Source organism: Oryza sativa, chromosome 4 (assembly GCF_034140825.1).
Source record: "Oryza sativa Japonica Group chromosome 4, ASM3414082v1".
Taxonomy (NCBI): Eukaryota; Viridiplantae; Streptophyta; class Magnoliopsida; order Poales; family Poaceae; genus Oryza; species Oryza sativa.
The window spans coordinates 24,021,641-24,043,626 of NC_089038.1; the positions used below are offsets into that span (position 1 = coordinate 24,021,641).

The 21,986-nt window shown below is 47.5% G+C and overlaps 1 protein-coding gene and 1 pseudogene across 1 annotated transcript; both read right to left on the reverse strand.

Moving 5' to 3' along the window:
- Positions 1–8,650: 8,650 nt before the first annotated feature.
- LOC4336123 (uncharacterized) lies at positions 8,651–11,403 on the reverse strand (annotated as a pseudogene).
- A 5,817-nt stretch (positions 11,404–17,220) lies between these two features.
- Positions 17,221–20,113, reverse strand: LOC4336124 (WPP domain-interacting protein 2). The gene is made up of 3 exons (XM_015778139.3): positions 19,970–20,113; positions 18,810–19,064; positions 17,221–18,179 (listed from the first exon to the last, which is right to left on the reverse strand). The coding sequence occupies exons 2-3, from the start codon at positions 19,030–19,032 to the stop codon at positions 17,494–17,496; spliced, it is 909 nt and encodes a 302-aa protein (XP_015633625.1). The 5' UTR covers positions 19,033–19,064; positions 19,970–20,113; the 3' UTR covers positions 17,221–17,493.
- Positions 20,114–21,986: the final 1,873 nt, after the last annotated feature.

Genomic DNA, 21,986 nt, shown 5'->3' on the forward strand with positions numbered 1-21,986 from the left:
GAGAGAGAGAGAATGGGTAACAAATTAAATCCTCTTAACCTGAGATCGCTAATCCTCAACAAACAAGCAAACAAAAGGGAGAAGACTAGAGATCGGACGTCTGATCCTAGTCAAAACTCCGGACGGTGTTTCACTATGTATAAAACAATGTTTCATACCTTACTTAAAAAATGTTTCAACAAAAAATGTTTTAGATGTTTCATTACTTGGTAAAAATGTTTCTTCGCTTGGTGAAAAATGTTTCAATTAGATGCAAATAGATCGAGACATCAAGATACTACTACGTGCAACATCAAAGAAACATGGTGTGTCATGTGCAACATTCGAAAATAAGAGAATGAAACATTCGAATACAATAAAATACAACAAAGATACAACATCAAAGAAATATGGTGTGCATCATGTGCAACATTCGAACACAAGAGAATGAAACACTAGAATACAATAAAATGCAACAAAGATACAAAATAGACTGCAACAAACCTGTAGCCTGGATCCATTTGCCTTGCCGTCACTGACGATGGCTACGCCACCTCTTCTCGCCGCCGCCACCATGGCTGCTAGTGGCCAGGTCCAGTGCCTCCTTCCTCTCCGCGTCGCCTTGTCACCGCCGCTGCCGCCGTGGCCGCCGGCGACGATGGTTATGCCACCTCTTCTCGCCGCCGCCGCCGCCATGGCTGCTAGTGGCCAGGTCCGGCGCCTCCTTTCTCTCCGTGCCGCCTTGCCGTCACCATGGCCGCTGGCGACGATGGCTCCTTCCTCTTCTCGCCACCGCCACCATGGCTGCCGGTGCCCAGGTCCGACGCCTCCTTCCTTTCCACGTCGCCCTGGTGCCGTTGTGCTGTGGTCGCCGGCGACGACGCCATCTATTCTCGTCGCCGCTGCTACCAGCGTTTACCGTGAGAAGATAAATGAGAGGATAAGAATTAGGAAGAGACGTGGGTTGAAAAAAATTGACAGTGGGTCCCACCATGAGCGCTGTCCGACGTTTCGTCTCCTGTCGAACGCCCGGTTACAAGCATTTTCCAAACAAAAGAGGCTACTAGTACTAACGGATTGCTCCTCTCATCTACCCCCAACGCAAGCAGCAATTTTTTTTAACGATAGCCAAAGCTTGCCTACTCATTAAATATAATGGGTAAATTTACAAGTAAGGAAAAAAATAATATTACAGCACAACGGTCTGGATCTACGGTAACATCTTTGCCAGGCGTTTGGCTCCCGCCATAATCCAAAATTCGCCCTCTTCCTTTATCTTCGCGATTAGGGCTAACGTGGGTTAGCTCCTTGTTTTGGAAGACTCGCTGGTTTCGCTCCTTCCAAGCTTCTCAAAGAGATTAGAAAGATTAGGGATCGACTCCTGTGCTTGGGTGCATCTTGCTGTCTTGACATGTTGCAAGCGATTCCCACCAGTGGTGGACTATGGTCGCTCGCGCGTCCAGTTTGTCGGTCCTATGGGTTCATAAGCTAATACTCAGGTAGCAATGGTATCCCAGATTTTCCTTGTATATCTGAAATCCACTTCTGATCTGTGCAGCAGTTGAGGGAGAGGGAGAGCACGCGCGAGCGTAGTCCGGAGTTTGCACGGCGGCCCATCCGCGAATATCTCAGTACCGACCTGTACTACCTGTACTCACCCGGTCACCCCCCCCCCCCCCCCCACTCCCACGGCGTGGTGGCAGCGTACACCCCCTCTTCCTCTCCCCTTCACTACAAGTAGTCCCCACTGAGATCGAGAGCGTAGGTAGCCTCGCCTTCTCTCTCTCTCTCTCTCTCTCTCTCCGGGTTTCTTTTTCCTTTCTTGTCGCTGCTGATATCTTTGAGGCGGTTACACCTCCGAGCTGGACACCCACCCCCCAGCTCTGCTCAGCCGCCCGCGCGCCTCCCCGACGACGACCGGCCGCCGTGTGTGGCTCCTCGTCCTGTGAGGTAGGTGAGATTGGTACGCGCGTGTCGTCTCCCCTCCCCTCCACCTCCGCTAGCTTCTTCTTCGTCTCTCTCCCGGCCGTCCGGCATGTGGTTGATCTATCTCTGCTCGTGCGTGCTCGCGTGGGGTTCTTGGTATCTCTCCGGTAGGGTTTATGGGGGGAGGTGGGTTGGTGCGGTTTCGGAGCTGGGAAATCCGCTGCGTGCTGCTCCTGCTTGCTTGCTTGCAACCGCGGGGTTTGGGGAGGGATTGGAGAGGGAGAGCTCGATCGTGCGGCGCCGTGTTGGATAGATCGTCTCTTCTTTTCAGCTTCCTGTAGTGTAGGTCCTGTATATGTTCTTGCTGTGATATTCTGCTTGACCACCCGCTGTTTCTTTCTGGTTCTTCTTGGGTTTCTTGCTGCAGAGAGTTAGTTAGTATACGCTCGATCTCGTTGATATCGATCTGAGCTGCATTTCTTTTTCCTTCTTCTCCCTGTTGATTCTGCTGCTGCTGGAGCTGGGTCTTTCTTGGGATCTGTGGGAGCGGATTGGATTGGTTCCTCTCCCTGGGCTGGTCTTACTTTTATCGTTTCCGATCTTGCCGGCCGTTTCTCCTGCAGGCACACCGACGTGACGTGATGAATCCTCCTCTTCTCCTCTCCTCTCCACCGTCCGGGTTTGAGTGCAAGATTTAATTCAGTGCCTTTTCCTTGGTCAGCTTTTCTTGATCTTGAATCTCTCTCTCTCTCCTGTTTAATGTGGTTGCAGTTGTTCACTTCTTGCCGTTTTATTCTTGCCACTGCTTCAGTGTGGATCGGTTCTTCTGGGGTGGGGGGTGTTGCTGGATTTTTCGTTATTTGATTCCCTTCTTAACCTGAGGTGGATTTGCAGCTGGTTACCTTTGGGTTACCATCTAATACTGCCAGTTTCCATTTATTCCTTTCCACTAGAGGTCCATGCAAAGAAATCGATACAGGTCCAGGCCTTTCCATCCTCTTTTGCCAAAAACAATCCCGATCTAGTTTTAATTAGTGTATACATTCCATTTAATTCGCCTGGTCGATCAGTGGTCACTAGGGGGGGGGGGGGGGTGTCATGCACGCCTTGGCTCAGCTCCTGTAGCTTAGCTAAGCTAGAAATCGTTAGCTTTTCATTCAGTGTGCTTGACTGCTACTACTAGTAGTAGTGCACTTCTCAGGTTGGTACTGATCTCTAGGCTTCCAGTACGCTTTTGTCAGAGAAAAGGCTGCAGGAGATCACCTGTCACTTGGGTACATGCAGCATGGAGTGAGAGCTTTCACTCTCATCCTACTTGTGTGCTCTCTCTCCATGCATGTTCTCGTTACTTTACTGGAAGTAGATGATTTTTTTCGCATTCAGCAGCTTTGCTGCTTTTTACTACTACTGGAATATACATATGTGTGACTTATTACATTACACCCTGAGAATGTATTAAAAACATCCATGGTTCACTTCAGCTGGTTCAGCTACTCAGTTTGAGATGTAATTGGATCTCTTTTGTGGTGTGCTTTTATTTGCTGATGAAGTTGCCATTATTTCATGCTTTTTGAAGTTTTTCCTCTTTGTCTATAAATTGGTGCTTCTATCTAAGAATATCTTGATAGTTACTAAATAATGTTCATATCTGATTGGTCACCTTCCTTGTTTTTTTTTGCAGGATAATAACAATAAAAAGAAGAAAGGGGATTTGTCCAAGTGAGGCTTTTAAGATTCTCTCTGGTGTCTCGTGTTCGTTTCAGTTTCTTGGCTGTGTGGCATAATTAAAGGAGCATATTGAGGTTTAACTCGCTTGGCTAAGCTGCCCGGAAACGGATACAACCACCATCAGAGAAGCATACACACCACCATTAACCACCTCTCTGATCAATTCAGTAACCTCGATCTCAGCTCATCACCTCTTCTCATGGACTCTCGAGGTCAAGCCTACTACCACAGGGCGGCGGCAGCGGCGGCGGCGGTGGCCGCCGGTGATGCTACTGACGGTGAGGAGCCAGCTGCTGCTGAGCTCGCTCCGAAGGCTGTGAGATCGAAGAAGAAGCTGGCGGTGGAGGCGCAAGGCGGCGCCGCCGTGCGCGATGATCTGACGTGCCCAGAGTGTGGCAAGGTGTTCATGTCGGACAAGGCGATGTACGGACACCTGCGATCTCACCCACTGAGGAAGCACAAGGGGGCGGCGCGCCTGGCGGCGGTGGCGGCGGCGGCGGCCGACGATGCTTCCGTGGCCGCTGGGGTCAAGCCGAGGCCGTGGAAGGTGCCACGGACGAAGGAGGAGGCTGAGCTCGGCGACGACCGCCACCCGGGGAGGTCGCCGGTGACGGGGAAGCGCGGGCGGCCGGCGTCCTCGGCCAGTAGCAGTGGCAGCGCGCCCGCGCCCGCGCCGCCCGCGTCGTCCAGGCTGCAGCTGGTGATCACGGAGGAGGAGGAGGCGGCCATGACTCTCCTGGACATTGCCTCGGGGTGCTCGCTTGATCACCAGCCTACGCAACCGGCGCATGTCGCCGACGCCGCCCTCCTGGCGCCGGCTTCGGACCAGATGCCAAGCGTCGACGTCGAGCAAGGCGTCCTCGCCGTCGCGGAGCACAGGACGTGGGAAGCTGAGAAGCCTGCGCTGGTCGAACATGTCTTTGGGATCGTCAAGGAGCATGTCGCCGCGGTCGCCGCCGACGCCGAGCCGCAGTCGCCGGAGGCGAAGACGCCAGTGAAGCTGGGGCCTGTGACCGATCAGGCTGTCCCTGTTCTCGGCGACAAGAACGACGACGGCCACGCCGACATGCCCGTGTCCCCCGGAGGCGGCACCACCAAGAAGCCTTTGAAGCGAAGACTCCAGGACGTCGAGACGAAGCATCCCACAGCACCGCCACCGCCGCCGGTGAAGCGCATCCCGTCGCCGGCGTCGAAAAGGAAGTACGAGTGTTCGGAGTGCCACAAGACGTTCTCCACTCACCAAGCCCTAGGCGGTCACGTAGCGGCCCACAAGAGGCAGAAGAAGAGCTGCGCCGAGCAGCAGCAAGAGGCGGTGGCGGCGGCGGCGCAAGTCGCGCGGCACAACTTCCTGGCTCACCAGCGCCCGGCCGGCGTCGTCGTCGCCGTCGACGCCACCGTCGTCGCTGCTGCCGGCGGCGGTATCGCCATCGGGCCTCTCGGCGAGGAGGGCTTGGTCGGCCCACCGCCGCCGCCGCCGCCGCCACCGCCGCCGCCCGCACCCGCGCCTGCGCTCGCGCCCGCGCCGCAGCAACACCAGTGCTTACGGTGCCCCATGGTCTTCCCCACCGGGCAGGCTCTCGGCGGCCACATGCGGAAGCATTTTCTCGAGGCCAAGGAGCAGGAGCAGCTGCTCGCCATCGACATCGCCAACGCCAACGCCAACGCCAACGCCAACGCCGCGCCGGGGCCGCCGCCGATGATGGCCAACGCCGCGCCAGTGCCGCCGCCGTCGATGGCCAACGGCGCCGGGCCCGTGCCGCCGCCGATCGCCGTCGCCCCTCCTCCCGCGCCGCCGATCGCCGGAGCCGCTCCTCCTCCGCCCATGGCCAACGGCGCCGCGGCGGCTGCGCCACCGGGGGGCAACCCGGCGCCACCTGCTGGGCCGCAGCCGGGCGTGAACATGTTTGACCTCAACGAGTTGCCCAACGAGGATGCAGGGGAGAACCAGCAACCCTAGATAGCTTAGCCTTGGAACGTTGGTCTGCGTCGAGGTTCGTGCTACTACAGGAAAGCATCCTATCATTGCATTATTATTCTACTAGTCGTCCTAGCTTAGTGACTTTGTGTGAAATATCAATTCTTTTTTAGGGGGTTTACGATGTTTGATTAATTTGTCAGTGCCTTCGAATATACACAAAGCTCCAAGTCCTGTCTGAATTCTTATGTGGCAGCTCAGTGCGAATGTAAAATCTGCAGGTTAATTTTGTTTTGGATAATTTGGGGTATCAACTTGGCTACTTGATATGGTGTTGACAATAATGCTCAGATCAGGATAACTGATCTTGCATACTGTTTTCGTTGTGGTTGCTTCGGAAAAAAAAGTTTTGATTTTTTTCTTTCAGAGATTTCATATAGCTGCGGCTGTCTGTTCATATGGCTTTCCTTGAGTTTACTAACGGTAACAGTTTTGACTATTACCAAATCAGGGCTATTTCTCATAACAAATGGTCCATTCCAATCAAATACCCCCACAATCCAAAGATAGCAACCGATCAAAACAAAAATCTATTCTTTAAGCAGTTCAACTCCTGTGAAAAAAAATGTTTTGTTACTTTTTTTTAAACGAATCGACGAGCCGCCAATTTCATAAAAAAAATATTTTCTTCTTTTCGATCATCCGAGAAGAATAGCATCACCTTAATTATCGTGGTGCTTTTTCAGAGTTTGTACCTGCCACTGTTATTACTGTCTAAGTGTTCCATTGCGCCTGCCTACGCAGCAGTGCACAGCCAAAAAATCAGAAGTTGGACTCTCTCTAAACATCAGTCAGCCAAACACAGAACCTGTGCTATGAGACTATCTAAGGCCTTGTTCGGTTACATCTAGATTCAATCCGGACCGGAAATGAGAAGTATAGTAACAAATTTATGATAGATGTAATAAGAGACCAGTATTTATTCCGGACCGGTAACCAATTTAGGCCTCGTTTGGCTGCCCGTGTATATTATACATGTGTGAATAGTTCCACCCGTGTATTGAGTGAATCCACACCACCCACCCAATACACAACATGATTCAATATAAAAGGGGGGGGGGGGCTGGTGGTTCGACCGGTGATGCCTAGGTTTGACTCCACAGCAAGTACGTAGTGCTAGCTAAACTAGTGGTATGCATGAAGAGTTGGGCAGAGGTAGGTTTATCTTTTAGGTCTCGTTTGTTAAGTAAAAAATTAATATAAAAAATACAGAAAAACCTAAGAAATAAAATACCAGAATAGAAAATCCAACATGTATATCCATCTGTAATTCTAAAAATCCTGCTTTAAATTTTTTTTAAAAAAACACAAGAGTAGAATTTCGCATAGAAAATAGAGAAATTAACATGCATGCACATGGATGAACATGTTACTGATCCATGAAATATTTATAGGTGAACTAGAATAATTGATTCAACACAAATCTTCCAGGTAGAAACAGCACACACCAGACATACACATCCAAGCATATATGACAGTAATAAATAACTTTGATAGCTAAGTCTACCACAGAGATTTAATTTGAAGTCTACTAGGTGTTCCATCTACGAATAATTTCTTTGACATGAAACATCCAAGCAAAAGATAGACAACTCCAACAGCAGCATATCTCCCTACTTTCCATTGCATCTTTTTTCCATGCATCACCTGAAACAAAGTACAAGGAAAAAGATTAATGAGTAAATTTCACAAAACTACAAGTATTTTAACCAAATTATCACAAAACTACAGATTTAAGGAGTTGTATCACAAAACTACATATTTAGCACAAAATTTATCACAAAACTACATATTTTAGATTAAGTATCATAAAAATGCATATTCAATATTGAACTTATCACAAAACTACAACTTTAGAGTTTAAATCCCTAGCACCATTGTTATAGTGGAGCTATAAACATCATTACTTTGTGATTAAATTGATTCTAAACCTGTAGTTTTGTGATAATTTAGTTACTAAATATGTAGTTTTGTGACACTTTATCTTAAATGTGTAGTTTTGTGATAAATTTGGTGTTAAATGTGTAGTTTTGTGATACATCGAGTTAAATCTGTAGTTTTGTGATAATTTAGTCATAGTATATGTAGTTTTGTGGAATTTACTCAAGATTAATTGGCTCCATATCTGCCGTGGCAAACTGACTGCTAGCAACAGAGGGAAACTAGAGAAAAGAGCTAATAAGGAAGCTTGCAAATAAGGAAGCTTGCAAATTCCTAGGACAAGAGCACTAAGGGTGTGTTTGAGGAGAAGGAGATTGGGAAGATATGTAAAACGAGGTGAGCCATTAGCGCATGATTAATTGAGTATTAACTATTTTAAATTTCAAAAATGAATTAATATGACTTTTTAAAGCAACTTTCCTATATAATTTTTTTTTTGCAAAAAACACACTGTTTAGTAGTTTGGGAAGCGTGCGCACGGAAAACGAGGTGCTTTCTCACCCTATATCACACAAACGAACGGAGCCTAAGGGACTAAGAAAAGTTGGAGCAAGATGAAATTAATTGTGCATTTTACAAGCTATATCTTGATAAATAAGTACAAATGCTTATATTTTGGAACGGATGTAGTACATTTAAACAAATTCACTCTGTGCATCTTCAAATTTGAATAGATAAACTCACTCCAAGTATCAGCGTTATCATTCATTCAGCAAATTCAAATCATGCTTTCAGAGCCCAGTACTGCTCACCCGGAGAGAGCAACAATAATATATTAGAATATATGTATATAAAAGTATACACTCCCCAAAAAACAAAAGAGCATGAATAATATGTAAGGCATAATGAGCATCATTTTTAGCATAAATAATACACCTGCATCTCAGGTGATGCTGCAATGTGAAAATTACAAATGTATCATCTGCCAATCTGCTCAACATTTACCCCCAAAAAATAGTTTTGCTGAGCATCACTGAATTGAAGTTTTAGGTGATACAACAAACAAAATCAAACTGTTTAATATGACTAAAGTGTAGTACTAATTAATATATTCATCAGTTTCATAGAGGCAATAACAAGACGGAAGGAGCAGTACCAGATTTACGCAGTTGTAATCTTCCTCCTTAACCACTTGAGTCGTGTAGAGTCTTTTGCAGTCATGAAAATGGCCCTGTTTTGTGGATCTTTGAAGACATCATAAGCAAGGACCTTCTCATCATCCGACATATCTTCCATGCTGTCCACAACAGCAATGCATACTGGGATCGGGAACTCATCCTCATGCACATTACTTCTTGCCCTTTCCTGCTGCATAATTTCAGTCTCGGCTTGCTTCTCTTTAAACTCCAGAAATTTTCCCATCATCTCAACAACTTTCCCATCCTGGCGACGCCTTTGTGTTGCCTTTTCTGTTTTGTCACTTGTACCAGCATGCTTGTTTGTTGCACTTGCAACTCTTTTTCCCATTCTTGACCTTGTAGTGGCATCACTTGCAATTGGCTGTTCCACTATTCTCAGGTCATCATCACTTTCAGCATTGTGTACATGAGAGTCAAAAGGGAAATTCTCATCTTCTCCCATAAAATGTTGTGTGACAGTAGCTTGAGAAGTTTGAGAAGGCTGTGTGAGAGGAATATGAGAAGGTTGTGTGACAGTAACTTGAAAAGGCTTTGTGATAGGAACTTGGGAAGGGGCAATGGAGGTGAAGTTCATGGTTCCCTCGGCAGTATGTCCTACAACAGAAAGTGAAGTCAAGTAATGTTTAGGAGAACTGAATAGAACATGCTTGGCTGGTAGGAAAATAAAGATTCAACAATGGTGACATACCATCATATAGCTCTCCTAAAGCCTCAAACAATGGGAAAGATTTATTCCGAAATTTTTTGGCCTTAGGATGAGACTGTTTATTGAATACCAGAAAGAAAAGTAATTAGCAAATGAAATTAAAGCAAGAACTATATTTAAGAATTTAACAAGAATTAACAGCAATGAGAGACAAGAAATCTCACAATAATGATGTTATTCCAAACAGCTTCATCTCCTTCAATCCTGCACAGCTTATCATCCCAGGACACACCACTTTGTTTTCTCGCTTCTTTTAGAACTCTATATTCCCTCTTCAACTCTCTCTCTCTTTGTCTTGAATTTGAACCTTTGTAAAATTGACATAGGGGAACTTCTCATGGAAGGATTTGACTATTCGGTTCCATGCTTCTGTGGACCACCCATTCTGACTCCTATAGCAGTCGTTGTTGTGATCATGTAGTAGGTCAACCAAAGCTTTTTCAAGTCCTGCATTCCAACTAGCTCTTGAACGATCAAGTACAGCTGGAATAGAGAACCACACATAAGCTACAGATAATTACATGTTTTTAATCTATCAACCTACTGAACTTGAGAAGCCCATATGTGCATTTAACATGACAAGAAAAAGCCCATACCTTTTGGCGATGCCTTTTTCTTTTGATGTCTTGAAATCTTTGGAGATGGCTTTCTTTGGACAGCTGCAGCTTGGATTAAATTGAACTTTGGGGACCCTCTTCCAAATATTGTTGCTGCGAATACAAAAAAAAACCGTTATCAAATTTAAGTATGCAAAAACATCATGATGCAAATACAAAAGTAAAATATTTCATGAGACCAGTTAAGACTCACATTTATTAAGACGAGTTATGACAGTAGTCATTCCACATATTTAGGGCTATCATATCTCTAACCGCGTTTCCATCATCTACTTGACTGTTAAGGGACATCACATCATTACTATATTCGTCGTCACCTTCAGGGACATCAATAAACTTTTCTGGAGATATGTTGCTTCCTTGGTGATTCAACCAACCCTCATCCCCATTAAGCATCCGTATAAGATTGTGGAACACCACTGTGGCAACTGGAATCTTCACTTGGTTTTCAATAGAATGATGCGTTCCAACTTTTAAAATAGGGAACCGTTTCTTAAGAACACCAATTGCTCTCTCTATGTGATTCCGCAATATGGCATGCCTATGATTGAACAACTCCTTACAATTTCTTGGTCGTTGCTGTCCACGCCCAAATTCTTTCAGATGGTATCGAACACCACGGTACGGTGCAAGGAAGGATGGCGTGTTAGCATATCCACCATCAACGAGATAATATTTGCCTTGAGGCACATTGAATCCTTTAAGCATGGCTGACCTAAGAACCCTAGCATCAGTTGCAGAACCCTCCCATCCAGATGATATAAACGAAAAATTTAGATCAAAATCACAAACCAACATCACATTTTGACTTAGGGTACCCTTTCTATTCCTATATGGGGCCTGAAGGTCTTAAGAAATGGTGATAGGAACATGTGTTCCGTCGATAGCCCCCAAGCAATTTTGGAAGTAAGGAAAGAACTGTTGATCTATGCTAATCTTCCAGTGAGTTTCAACTCCAGTAGGTTGCTTGATAAATCTATAGGTCAAAGTGGGATTACATTGAAAACCGCCATAATATGTCGGTGAATCGTTTCTCCACTATGATGGAATTCATATTGTAGATCTTCATAGCTCGCATTGTGAGATATCATGTAAAGAAAATCCAAGTTTCTCCTCTACCGTAATACCTCTCGTGTCACGTAGGAGATGTTCTGTTCGAAGATATGTCGCTATTGCTCTAGATATGTTAGGCTCCATGCGGAATGCAACAAGGCAATTCTTTTCATGTCCCTCTAAAATATTTCTGAGTTGTTCTTCACCGTACTGACTTGAAGTATGCCTTACTCTTTTCTCTATCCCTCCATTACTAGTTAAAAGATATAGGGCAGGCAACCAGAACATAATAATCTCCTCATCCTCCTCATCTCTTCTCTTCCTAATTAGCGAATTCATACCTTCTAACTAGAAGGAATACTGAATATTTAAGATGACCGCAGTTAGCAAAAGAAAAAAAAAGTTTCAGCACTCTAGTTTTTAGTTTCAACACTATATATGTTCATAAATAATTAAAGATAATTATGCATGTGTATGAACTGAACACTCACTTTGTTTAATAGAAGTGCTATACTACTATGCTAGTATGCTCTTTTGTGCATTCAATGGTGTTAGTGTAAAATACTGTAATGTGTGCTGCTTGCTATACATTTGTATATCATGCAGTGGTGGTGGTACAGTCTCAGCAATGTGTAGAGGAGAACTACTAGTTGTAGTTTATTTCTACTCAAAATCTCTTTGCACTAACACAAGATCGAAGCTAGTTTGTCACGCCCAGAAATTCCCGAATAGAATTCCAAGCAGAATGTGCATTAAAATCCCCGTCCAGGACCGGCCGGGGTACACAAACGACAATGTTGACATTCAGATCCACGTCTTACAAACATCATAAAAGTCTTACATAAATGCAGCGGAAAAACGAAAGACAACAAGAGCTAAGCCTTGACTAGAACTGCAGCGGGAACACCACTCCACAGACATCCTCGACGGCACGGACGAAGCCTACTCCTCGGAGAAACCTCCATCTGACACACACTCGTACTCTGGGGTTGGGAAAAATAGAGCAAGACTGAGTACTACCCACTGTACTCAGCAAGTCATACCGGAATAGGGGTATGATGCAGGGAATTATCAAAGGAGAGCTAGAGTGGTTCATTTGCATAAAGCGAGCATTTATAAACAGAAGCTCAAAGAAGAAAACAGTCGTAATAATTAATCAATATTAATCATCCACTGTCCAACGCTATACCACGTTGCGACAGGCCCAACCATCCACCTATACTATCCAATTTCACTAGACTAAACTAGGGTGAGACTAATCACGGTGAATCTGGTTGACCGCCATAACCGCGGGCACGGCTATTCGAATAGTTTTACTCTGATCAGAGGTGTACAACTGTACCCACAAGACACAGCCCCACGACACGTTTCCGTGCGCCGACATGCCACCACGACATACCGGAAAGAGGCCGTGACAGGACCCTTCGCATAACCCCCTCTAACCAAGCACACCACACCTCAGGTTTCACCCCCACTCCTCGCAAGGCAGCGGGCAGTCCCCTCTCGTGCCTAGGTGAATCCGGAAGCGACAGAGGCCGTCGCAGGGCCCGCCCCGCTCCATCACGCCCACCCTTGCCTGGATGCGTCAGCTAGAGGAAAGCTACACTACAAGCCCAGCCGTTGCCCACGCTGGCTTGTGGTAAGTACGATAAGTTCTTTCAGGGCATCCCGCGAACCGGTCCTTAACTGCCATGGGTGCGACCAGCAAAACCATGCACCCACAGCCCACCATGTGATTTATTTTAATTAACCAACACCAAAGCGGTGGCACTAATCCAACAATACCATTAGAACCAACAGTCTAAACATTAACAGGATTTTCCCCATTGTGTACTAGTTGAACTAAGCATGGCTAAGCAACTCCTAGTCCAACGTCTATTCATGTTATAACCCAAGCTAACAAAGGAGCAAGGTACCAAAATAGCATGGCTGTAACAATAGGTAAACATCCCATAATAACATTATAAAACGATGCAGTATTTGAAGAAAAACAATAGAGCATTTGCAATATAGGATCAACATATTCAAGTGACAAGCATGACTTGCCTTGCTCTGCTGCTGGAGGAACCTCGGCGACTATTTCGAAGTACACCGGAGCGTCGGAAGAACCGGAATCTAAGCGACATACAAAGCAAACAATGCAAACAGGCTATAAGACTACTGAAACAGAGAACAAAACCATTTTTAATGGATTCTACACATTTTTCTTGATTTACTGAGACTTGAATGGGCTTAAACGGAGCTCGGATGAATTAGTTATGAATTTTAGAAGATTCACTGTGTTTATTACTATAACAAAAAAAATCCTTAAATAATTTATTGCGCAATAATTCCCAGGGCTAACGTCATCAGGGGGGTGGCGCCGACGGGCGGGGCCCACTGGTCAGCGGCTCAAAGGGGGGAGAGGGGCGCCGGCAAGTGGGGCCCCCGGGTCAGCGGCCCAAGGCTGCCGGTCCACCATGGACCGGGACCACGCGGGTGATCCACCGCCGGTCCACGGGACCGACGGCCCAGATCGGCCCCGAGCAGATCGGGCGGTGGCGATAGAGGTGGCCGGCGGGCTCGGCTCGGCATCAAAGCCGGCCGGCCGGCCAGGGCTAGCGGCGACGACACGCGGTCGACGGCGACGGCGACCGGCGGCACGGGAGGCGGCGGCGGCGGCCGAAGGCGACGGCGCATGACTTGAAGCGGCGGCGCGGCACTAGAAGGGAGAGGGAGCGGAGTAAAGGGGAGAGGACGCCTCACCAAGGGTGGCCGACGCGGAGGAAGACGACGGCGAACGGCGACGGCGAGCCACGGGAGGACGACGGCAACCGGCGGACGGGCTTCGGGGTGCCCTAAGGAAGGAGGAGGGAGAGATTAGAGAGAGGGAGATGAACCACGGCGGCTGGCATCCATGGCCGAAGGCGGCGGTAGAGGTAGAACTCACTGGAGCGCGAGGGGATGCGAATTCCGGCGACGAATCCTGACGGGGAAGGGGCGGACGAGGTGGAGTTTGGCCTCGCGAACCCGACGGCGGTGACGGCGCGGTGCGGCGGCGACCCTAGCGGTGGCTAGTGGCGACCGGAGTAACGGAAGCGGCGGCGGTGGGTGGTTGCACGGCGCGGGAGCGATGGGGAGCACGAGGGAGTTCGGCGAAATGGGGAAAAAGAGAGAGGGGGTGACGGCGGAGCTTAAATAGGGAAGGGGAATCCCGGACGTGGCCGGTAGGGGCGGGATTCCGCCGGCCAACGCGGGGAGTGGGGGAGGAGAGAGAGGTGGGATTCGAAAATCGAATCCCGGCCATCTCGGGTGCGGGCGCGGGCGGGAGAGAGAGGGGAGTGGGCGCGGGAGGTGCGGCGCATGCGCGGGCGTGGCCGACATGGCCCGGAGGAGGCGGAGGCATGGGCGCGGCGGCGGTTGCGGGCGCGGCGCGAGGTGGGAGACGGGTCCGACAGGTGGGCCCCACCTGTCGGCGACCCGGGTGAGAGGAGGCGGGCGGCCGGCCCGCGCGGCCTAGCTGGGCCTTGGCCTTCGGCCGGCCTAGCGGGAGGAGGGGGAGAAAAAGGAGGAATGGGCCGGCGGCCCATTCAAAGGAAAAAGAGAAAAGAAAAGAAAGAAAAAGGAAAAAGAAGGAAAAAGGATTTTTCCTGGGATTAAAATTGCAAGTGCTCAATTTTAATTGGTTAAAATTATTTCGAGAGCTCTGAAAATTCCACTAAAAATCTTGTTAGCGTATTTCAACATGTAGAACTCAAGAAAAATTCCACATGCCAATTCCGATTATTATTTGCATTAATTTATTAAGGTTTTCTCTTGATTTGCACCGGCATTTTCTTAGGGTGATTTATAAATTCAATTTTAGGCTTAGAAGGAGAACTTCAGGGTGTGACATAGTTTCCCTACTGTGTTTTGTTCCCTTCAGGATGGCTGTACTTTGCATATCTCCAAGCATTGACATACCTCGTCTCCAATATTTCTCTTGCAGATCGTCAAACCCTAGCAGGATGGCTGTACTTTCCGGATCTTGAAGGTCCTAGCAGCAAAACAAGTGGATGAAAGAAGATGGGCAAAGAAAATGAGATGAGATGAAGGAGGAGAAGGAGGAGAGGACTTTGAACCTTGATCAAGCGAGTAGGCTGCCGGGGCGACGCCGGCGATGAGGCGACAGACGACGGTGGCCGACGAGGAGGCGGTGGACGGCTCGGAGAAGGCAGCAGCGCCGGCGGCATAAGAGGATGGCAAGGACGTGGTGGACAGTTCGGAGAAGGCGGCGGCGGCGCAGCAGGACGGCGAGGAGGCGGTGGACGGCTTGGAGAAAGCGGCGGCGGTGCAGGAGGAGTCGCGAGCTACGGCATGCACGCGAGAGAGTTCCAGGCCTCGGGTGAGGATTATTCTCTCACCCGTGGGTCGTCATGGATCGAGCCTCAATACACAGCAATACACGAACAGCCAAATGCACATTTGGGCCGGATGTGGGAATTGATCCAGGCGTGGGTTGCATTCCACGGAAGGGCGGGTTTGGGGCCTGTTCCACATCGAAACACAAACAGCCAAACGAGGCCTTACTCATGATAGGGACAACAAAACATCCGGATTAGTTCCACACCTCTTGACTAGTGGATTGATTCCTAGTCTCTTATTGTCCATATCATGAGTAAATTAGTTTCTTGTCTGGAATAAATCCCAATCTCTCATTGTATCTATATAACTTTCTTACCATACTTGTCATTCCCGGTCCGGATTAAATCCGGGCGTAACCGAAATAGGCCTAAATGAAATGTAAACCTCTCTGAACCTGGGCCGTGGCAAATGGAAGACCTGGGAGGCTGGGATCCATCGGCCCCGGTAGCCTGGCAACCAGCACGCGCCAGCTGTCAAGTACCGAGCTGAGTAGCGCCGCGGCCCTCGGCCCGTGGAAAGGCTGCCTTCAAATGGACCGTGAAACGGCCCAAGCATGAAAAGGGGTTGCGGTGTACTCTTCCAATAAGTTCACTTTAAGTCCCTCGTTGTCACTTGAGTCTGAAATTCGTCCCGGAACAGCGAAAACCAGATACAAAGCATCCCCAACTTACAAAACCTGTGCAAACGAGGTCTCTCAGCGGTATTGTCTCCAGTTTTGGCTGATGTTGCACCTACATGGCTTCTTTGACTAGGTCTTCGCCCCACGTGATATTGACGTGGCGGTTACGTGGCATTTTGATCTAGGATAAAGTAGTTGGTTCCATGTGGGGCCCAAAAAATAATATGAAAATAGTGGGACCCATGTGGAGCCCACTTGTCAATGAGATAAAAAAAATAAAAGGAATGGGAAAACAAAATGGGCCCACTTGTCATCCCCTATCCATTTCTCTCTATCCCCTTCCCTATCTCCGACGGTGGTGGCGGGCGGTGAGCTTGCCAGCTCGTCCACAGGGAGGCAGTGGTTGGCGAGGAGGGGGTAGCAATGGTAGAGGTGGCCGAAGGAGGAGCTTGAGCGGCCCACATGGAGTCATCCGTAGTTCACGACAGCAGCTGTGGTGGGTGCGACAGCGGTTGACGACCATGAGGTCATCCGCCACCTCTTCTCCTCCAACCCCCTCTCCACTTTCCCTACCACCTATGGCTCTTTGCCTAGTCGAGCTGCTACTGTTGGTTGCGCCCCCTCCTCCTTCCCTCCTCTGTGCTCAACCTCTGTTCCGGAGCCCCCCCCCCCCCCCCAAGCGCCCTCTTCGACTCCAACAACGACTCCTTCGTTTCTGCAAGAGTAATACTGTTTTAGCGGATTTGCTATAAAATTTGTGGCATTTTTTTCCTTAGCTTTTGAATTTTCAGTCATCTGATACTACATCAAGTTTCATGCTACACTAGTTACATTGTAGTTACACTCTAACTACATTATAACATCTATATAATTTAGGTATAAAAAGTTGTATCTATTTTTTAATGCTTATATCAAAGTTATATTGTAGTTAGATAGTATAGTTATGGTAAAATTATATTATAACTATACTACAATTACATTTGAGAAAGTTTTCACTTAAAAAATTTGCAGTATTTTTTTGATAGTCCTTTTTACAAACAGTACAGAATTCGTGTTGTCTATAATTTCTTTCGGTGTAATACTGCAACCACCACTAAAATAATTAAACTGGTAAATATAATTTATTTCCGACCGACCAAGAGTCATTTTTCGAATAGACATGCTACAGTTTCGACCGTTTTCATCGTCAGCCAAGGAAATTTTTTACTGCTGTTCTCGTGCTCGGCCTATAATGGACAGGACTGATGGCTAGTTTATGCACAAACTGACATTTTTTTTACATGAGTTTTCGTAATTCAGCTGTACATCACAACCTGCAATCAGCTAGTCAACCGTATCGAAATTAGACCTAACAAACACACATAATTAGTGACCATATTTACAAGCTAGGAGAACACAATCATCAGGCCTTTGAAATACCAAATCGATCACGTCGGCACAACGTCATCGAAGGGGTCGGAGACCTGGGCGAAGAACGCCTTGAGGGAGAGGAAGAGCAGGACGAGCTGGAGGAGGCCGAAGAGGCATATCTTGAGCGTCCGGCTCTGCATCCTCAGCACCTGCGTCGTCCCGAACAGCTCCCTCTCGTGGACCTCCAGCTTCTCCACCTGCTCCTTCAGCTTGACGATCTTGCTCTCCGTCTCCCGCAGCTTCACCATCATCATCATCCTCGCGTTGTCGCTGTCGCAATCGCCATCGCCATTGTCGCCACCGGAGGAGGACAGCTTGTGCTCCTTGAGGGCGAGCTGGTCCTCGGTCCGGACCTGCCAGCTCTGCCTCGCTTTCAGCATGACGAGGGATTGGATCTCGGCTTCGATCTTCTCCTGGAGCTGGCGGTCGAGGTCCGTCTCCAGCTGATCGATGTCGAAGGCCCTCTCCGCCGGTGTTGCTATGTGCATGCCGTCGATGAGTTCTTGAAGTTGTGATAATACCGAGTTCTTCTCTCTGATAGTGTTTGACGCCTCTTCCAGTTTCTGTTCTAGATGGCTCATCTTTTGATTCGTTTCAAGAACATCGTCCTCATCAGGCGAAACGAATGCGTTGTTTGCTCTGTTATCACTGCTGAAGTTGTCAGCCCCTAACTCCTTGCTAAGATCTGACAGTTTTTGCATCTCTGAAAAAGAACAGAAGCAGAGCATAGCCCTTAAAACAGATAGTTTAACACAAGCATAAACAGCAGCAAGCTGAAAAGGTAGTACAATGTACAAAGGTAGGAACAGGGACAAGACAACATTGCAGGGCCACTCAAGTAAATTCATAAAAAGCTTTTTCAAATAACACGAGAAAAGTAAGCCATTAACTTTTGTGTTTTTATTCAAGCAACAACAACAACAACAAAAAGGAGTGTTGCCATAAATGCAGTACTCCAAACGACACACATATTATAAGCATGGGGGCTGTAACTATCACCAAATATACCTAAACAAAACTACTTATCATCCTTAAATTAGCAGGACCTGTGCAAATAGTCAGTAGTCACCTGCTCAGTAAAAATTATACAACTTTTTAATAGAATCCTTGATATAGTGAAGTGATGTTATCTGAGGTCAATTAGCGGTTTTCAGTGAAGCACCCCAACACAAACTAAAGCTTTTAAGAACTGAATAAAGCATTAAGTCGACAAGCTAGCACAGTTAGCCTCATAAGGTTCAGAAGCACAAAGGGAAAAGGCTATCTACCGATTTCTACAAAACTACATGAAAAACTGAGTGCATATGAAATGCCCGTGAAAACAAGAATTTACCATTCTCAAGAGCTTCTTGTGTCGTCTGAAGCGAAGACATTGATTCAGCTAGAGGATCACCATCTTGAGGAATCCAACTCCACTCATTTTCTTCATTTTGCTCTTCAGACCTATCCAAATTAAAATACCCCCTTAACACACCCCCACCGTGACTTTTATATGCTGATTGAACCTCTTCGCTTTGCCGGTCCTCGCTTTGATCCCCGTCATAGCTCATCGACATTATTTGATGCCTGTTGTTGCTAACAGCACCACCTGCACCAGATGTTACAAAGTAAGACTCAAAAATGCAAGCCTCCTCCTTGTCCCTCAGACCCCTCGGGTGCGATTTGCGCGCGATTCGCCCCACACCCCCGAAATCCTTCATCCTAATCCTTTTCCTATTTATACAAACTCCAGATATCCCCGATCCTATCCCTAGCGAGTATCCCGTGGCTAGCACCAGAAAATTGACATCCAAATCCAATGGGTTGTCTCTTAGATCCCTCCTCACCCTTCTCCACCTCCTCAGCCTACACCCTTTTCTTGGTGATGTATGCAAAACATACTTTTCTTGCATTGCTACACATGGTAGAGATAACTTGCGTACAGCAGGCTCCTCATCGAAGGGTAACTTCGGAAGGTACCCAATTAGATTCTCCTTCTCAGAAGCACAACTATCCAAGCTCGAAATTTTAATCTCCCTCAATTGCAGTTTGGAACAATTCTCCCCTCTAGCCACGCCATCAAACCGAGCTGCTTCACCACAATTCGCCTCAGCGGGAGAAGAAGAGTGCAGCAGCAACCTTGCAGGCGACGGGGCGGAATCCCTAGGCCTAGCTGCTTAATCCAACAGAGCCATCCTAACAACCCGAATCCACAACACAGAAAGAACTTAATTTCAGCCTCAGGGAATCAGGTATTCAGGTCCAGGGCTTGGCTACTGCTATCGCCTACCGATAAACACGCCCAAATTTATAAACCTGACGAACAATCACAAATCCACGACCAATTGACTGCACGCCGCCACGAACATTTCCAAGCAGGCCATCAAAACAAAAAAATTCCAAGAAACTACCCTAGAAGCCGCCATCATCGTCGAGAAACCCGCACTTTCTTGGCTCGAACGGGGGCGGAATTTCGTCGGAAATCGGAGGCGAGGGGGAGGAGAAATTACGCACCCGGGAGCAGCGAAGGTTCGTCGGGATTCGGGGGCAACCGGTTGGCGGATGAGTGGGAGCAGCGACGACTCGCGCCGCGGGCGCGGCCCCCGTATAAATATTTTCGCGGGGAATTTTCCGTGAAGTGGCGGGCAGAAAGGAACCGAAGCGAAGGGGTGGGGAGGGGAGGGGAAAGCACGAAACCAACAGGCAAAATCGAGAGAGAATTTGGCTGCGAATTTTGCAGGGAGGTACCTTGATAATCGCGAATATTCGGTTCAGCTGTTTATCACCTAGGGAAAGATGTTATTGGGCCATGGTCCTTTTAGGACTTTTTAGGGAGAAGTCCATTTTGCCTCAACCAACCGTGAACCGAGTCTGATTCGCATTTCTCGACCATAAAACCGGATATATAACATTCCTCGAGTACTAAAACCGGATCAAATTGCCTCCTTTGACGACTTATAACCCCGTTTATCCTACGTGGTATATTAACCGGTTAGATTTGTTAACGTGGCATCCACGTAAAATGCCAACATGGACATAATTAAATGAAGAAAATCAATAGGCTCACAGGTCATACTCTTTCACCACATCCTCTCTCCCTACTTCCATCTCCCCCTCCCCTAGTGGCGGATCCAGAAAATTGGTTCGTTAGTGTCATAATGTATCTATCGGTGTCATAGTATGCTAACTATACTTAGATCGTGATGCTATAATATATGGATGAGCAGTTTTGCTGTAGGTTTTGCTGAAAGTCGTCGGTGTCGCCTGACACCGATGCTTATACTGTAGCTCCGCCCCTGCCCTCTCCTCTCCGGTATCCACCAATAGCTGCCTTAATGCTCTACCACGAATCAGCAGCACTAACGGCCGCCTTAGCATCGGTGAAGGAATTGAAGTCCTCGCTCTAGGCACTTACTCCCTCGTGTGTTCATCAACATGACAACAAGTGCGAACTCAAGTATTCCACCACTCAACCATCTTCACCGAAATCGACCCCGTCCATATCTATATCGCTTCCCAGGCCTCCACGTGGCTACTTTTCGCTAGTCGAGCCATTGCCGCCTCCGCCTCCTCTTCCACTGGGCGGGGCCTCTGGTCTCTTCGGTCGCCGCCCTTGGAGACCACTGGGAAAGAGAGGGGAGAGGTCGAGAGCGATGAGGGAGATATGCGAGAATAGAAGAAAGAGGAAGAATAAGTGGTTACTGGCATGTGGGTCTTACAATACTTTTTTAGTTATTTGTTGATTGTAATACTAGATCGGGTCAATGTGCTGCGTAGGATAAAACATCTTCTAAGGTGTGGAATAAATCCTCTCCAATCCCTCCCTCATATGAATTAACCGAACAAGGCCTAAACGGGGAGCTAAACTGAACTGGTTTGGATAAATAAGGGTGTCAATATATCCGGTTTTAAGGGTTCGGGAGTCCAATCAGACTCAGCCAGCTGAGGGAGCCAAAATGGACTTCCTTGGTTATATTAGTTTCCAGTTTTCCACCGTGGTCTTTTTAGGGCTTTGTTTGGTCACGTTACTTGCCTTGGTGGATTTGTTGGGCCACATCTTTATGCAAAGTCATATTATAATCCGTTCACTGTGTTCATAGCATCACTTTTAGTAATTTGCTAAAGTATCTTCAGAATTTTTTAAAAGAAGTAATTTAAAATATTACCTGAAAGAAAAAGGATAATCGTGTAACACACTTCATCTCTTATACTCTGCAAGTGGACAAGATAACAAGATCAATTACAACACAACCATATTACTCCATCTAAGCCGTGTACTCTTTTTCTTCGCTGCAAAGGTCACCGCATGACAACCCCACAGACAGAAGCCTTCCTCAAATTTTATGAAATTCCGTGTAATTTTTTTTATCAAGCCTTTGGTGTCCCTAATTTCCAGCAAATTTTGCATCCATTCACAAGAAAGGTTCCAGCTACAGGGGATGGCTTGAATGTTTGTGTGCAGTAGCGTGCCATTCGAGTTAAGGTCTTTTTCCAGGACATTGTGTGCCACCATCAAGATACTTGCCACACC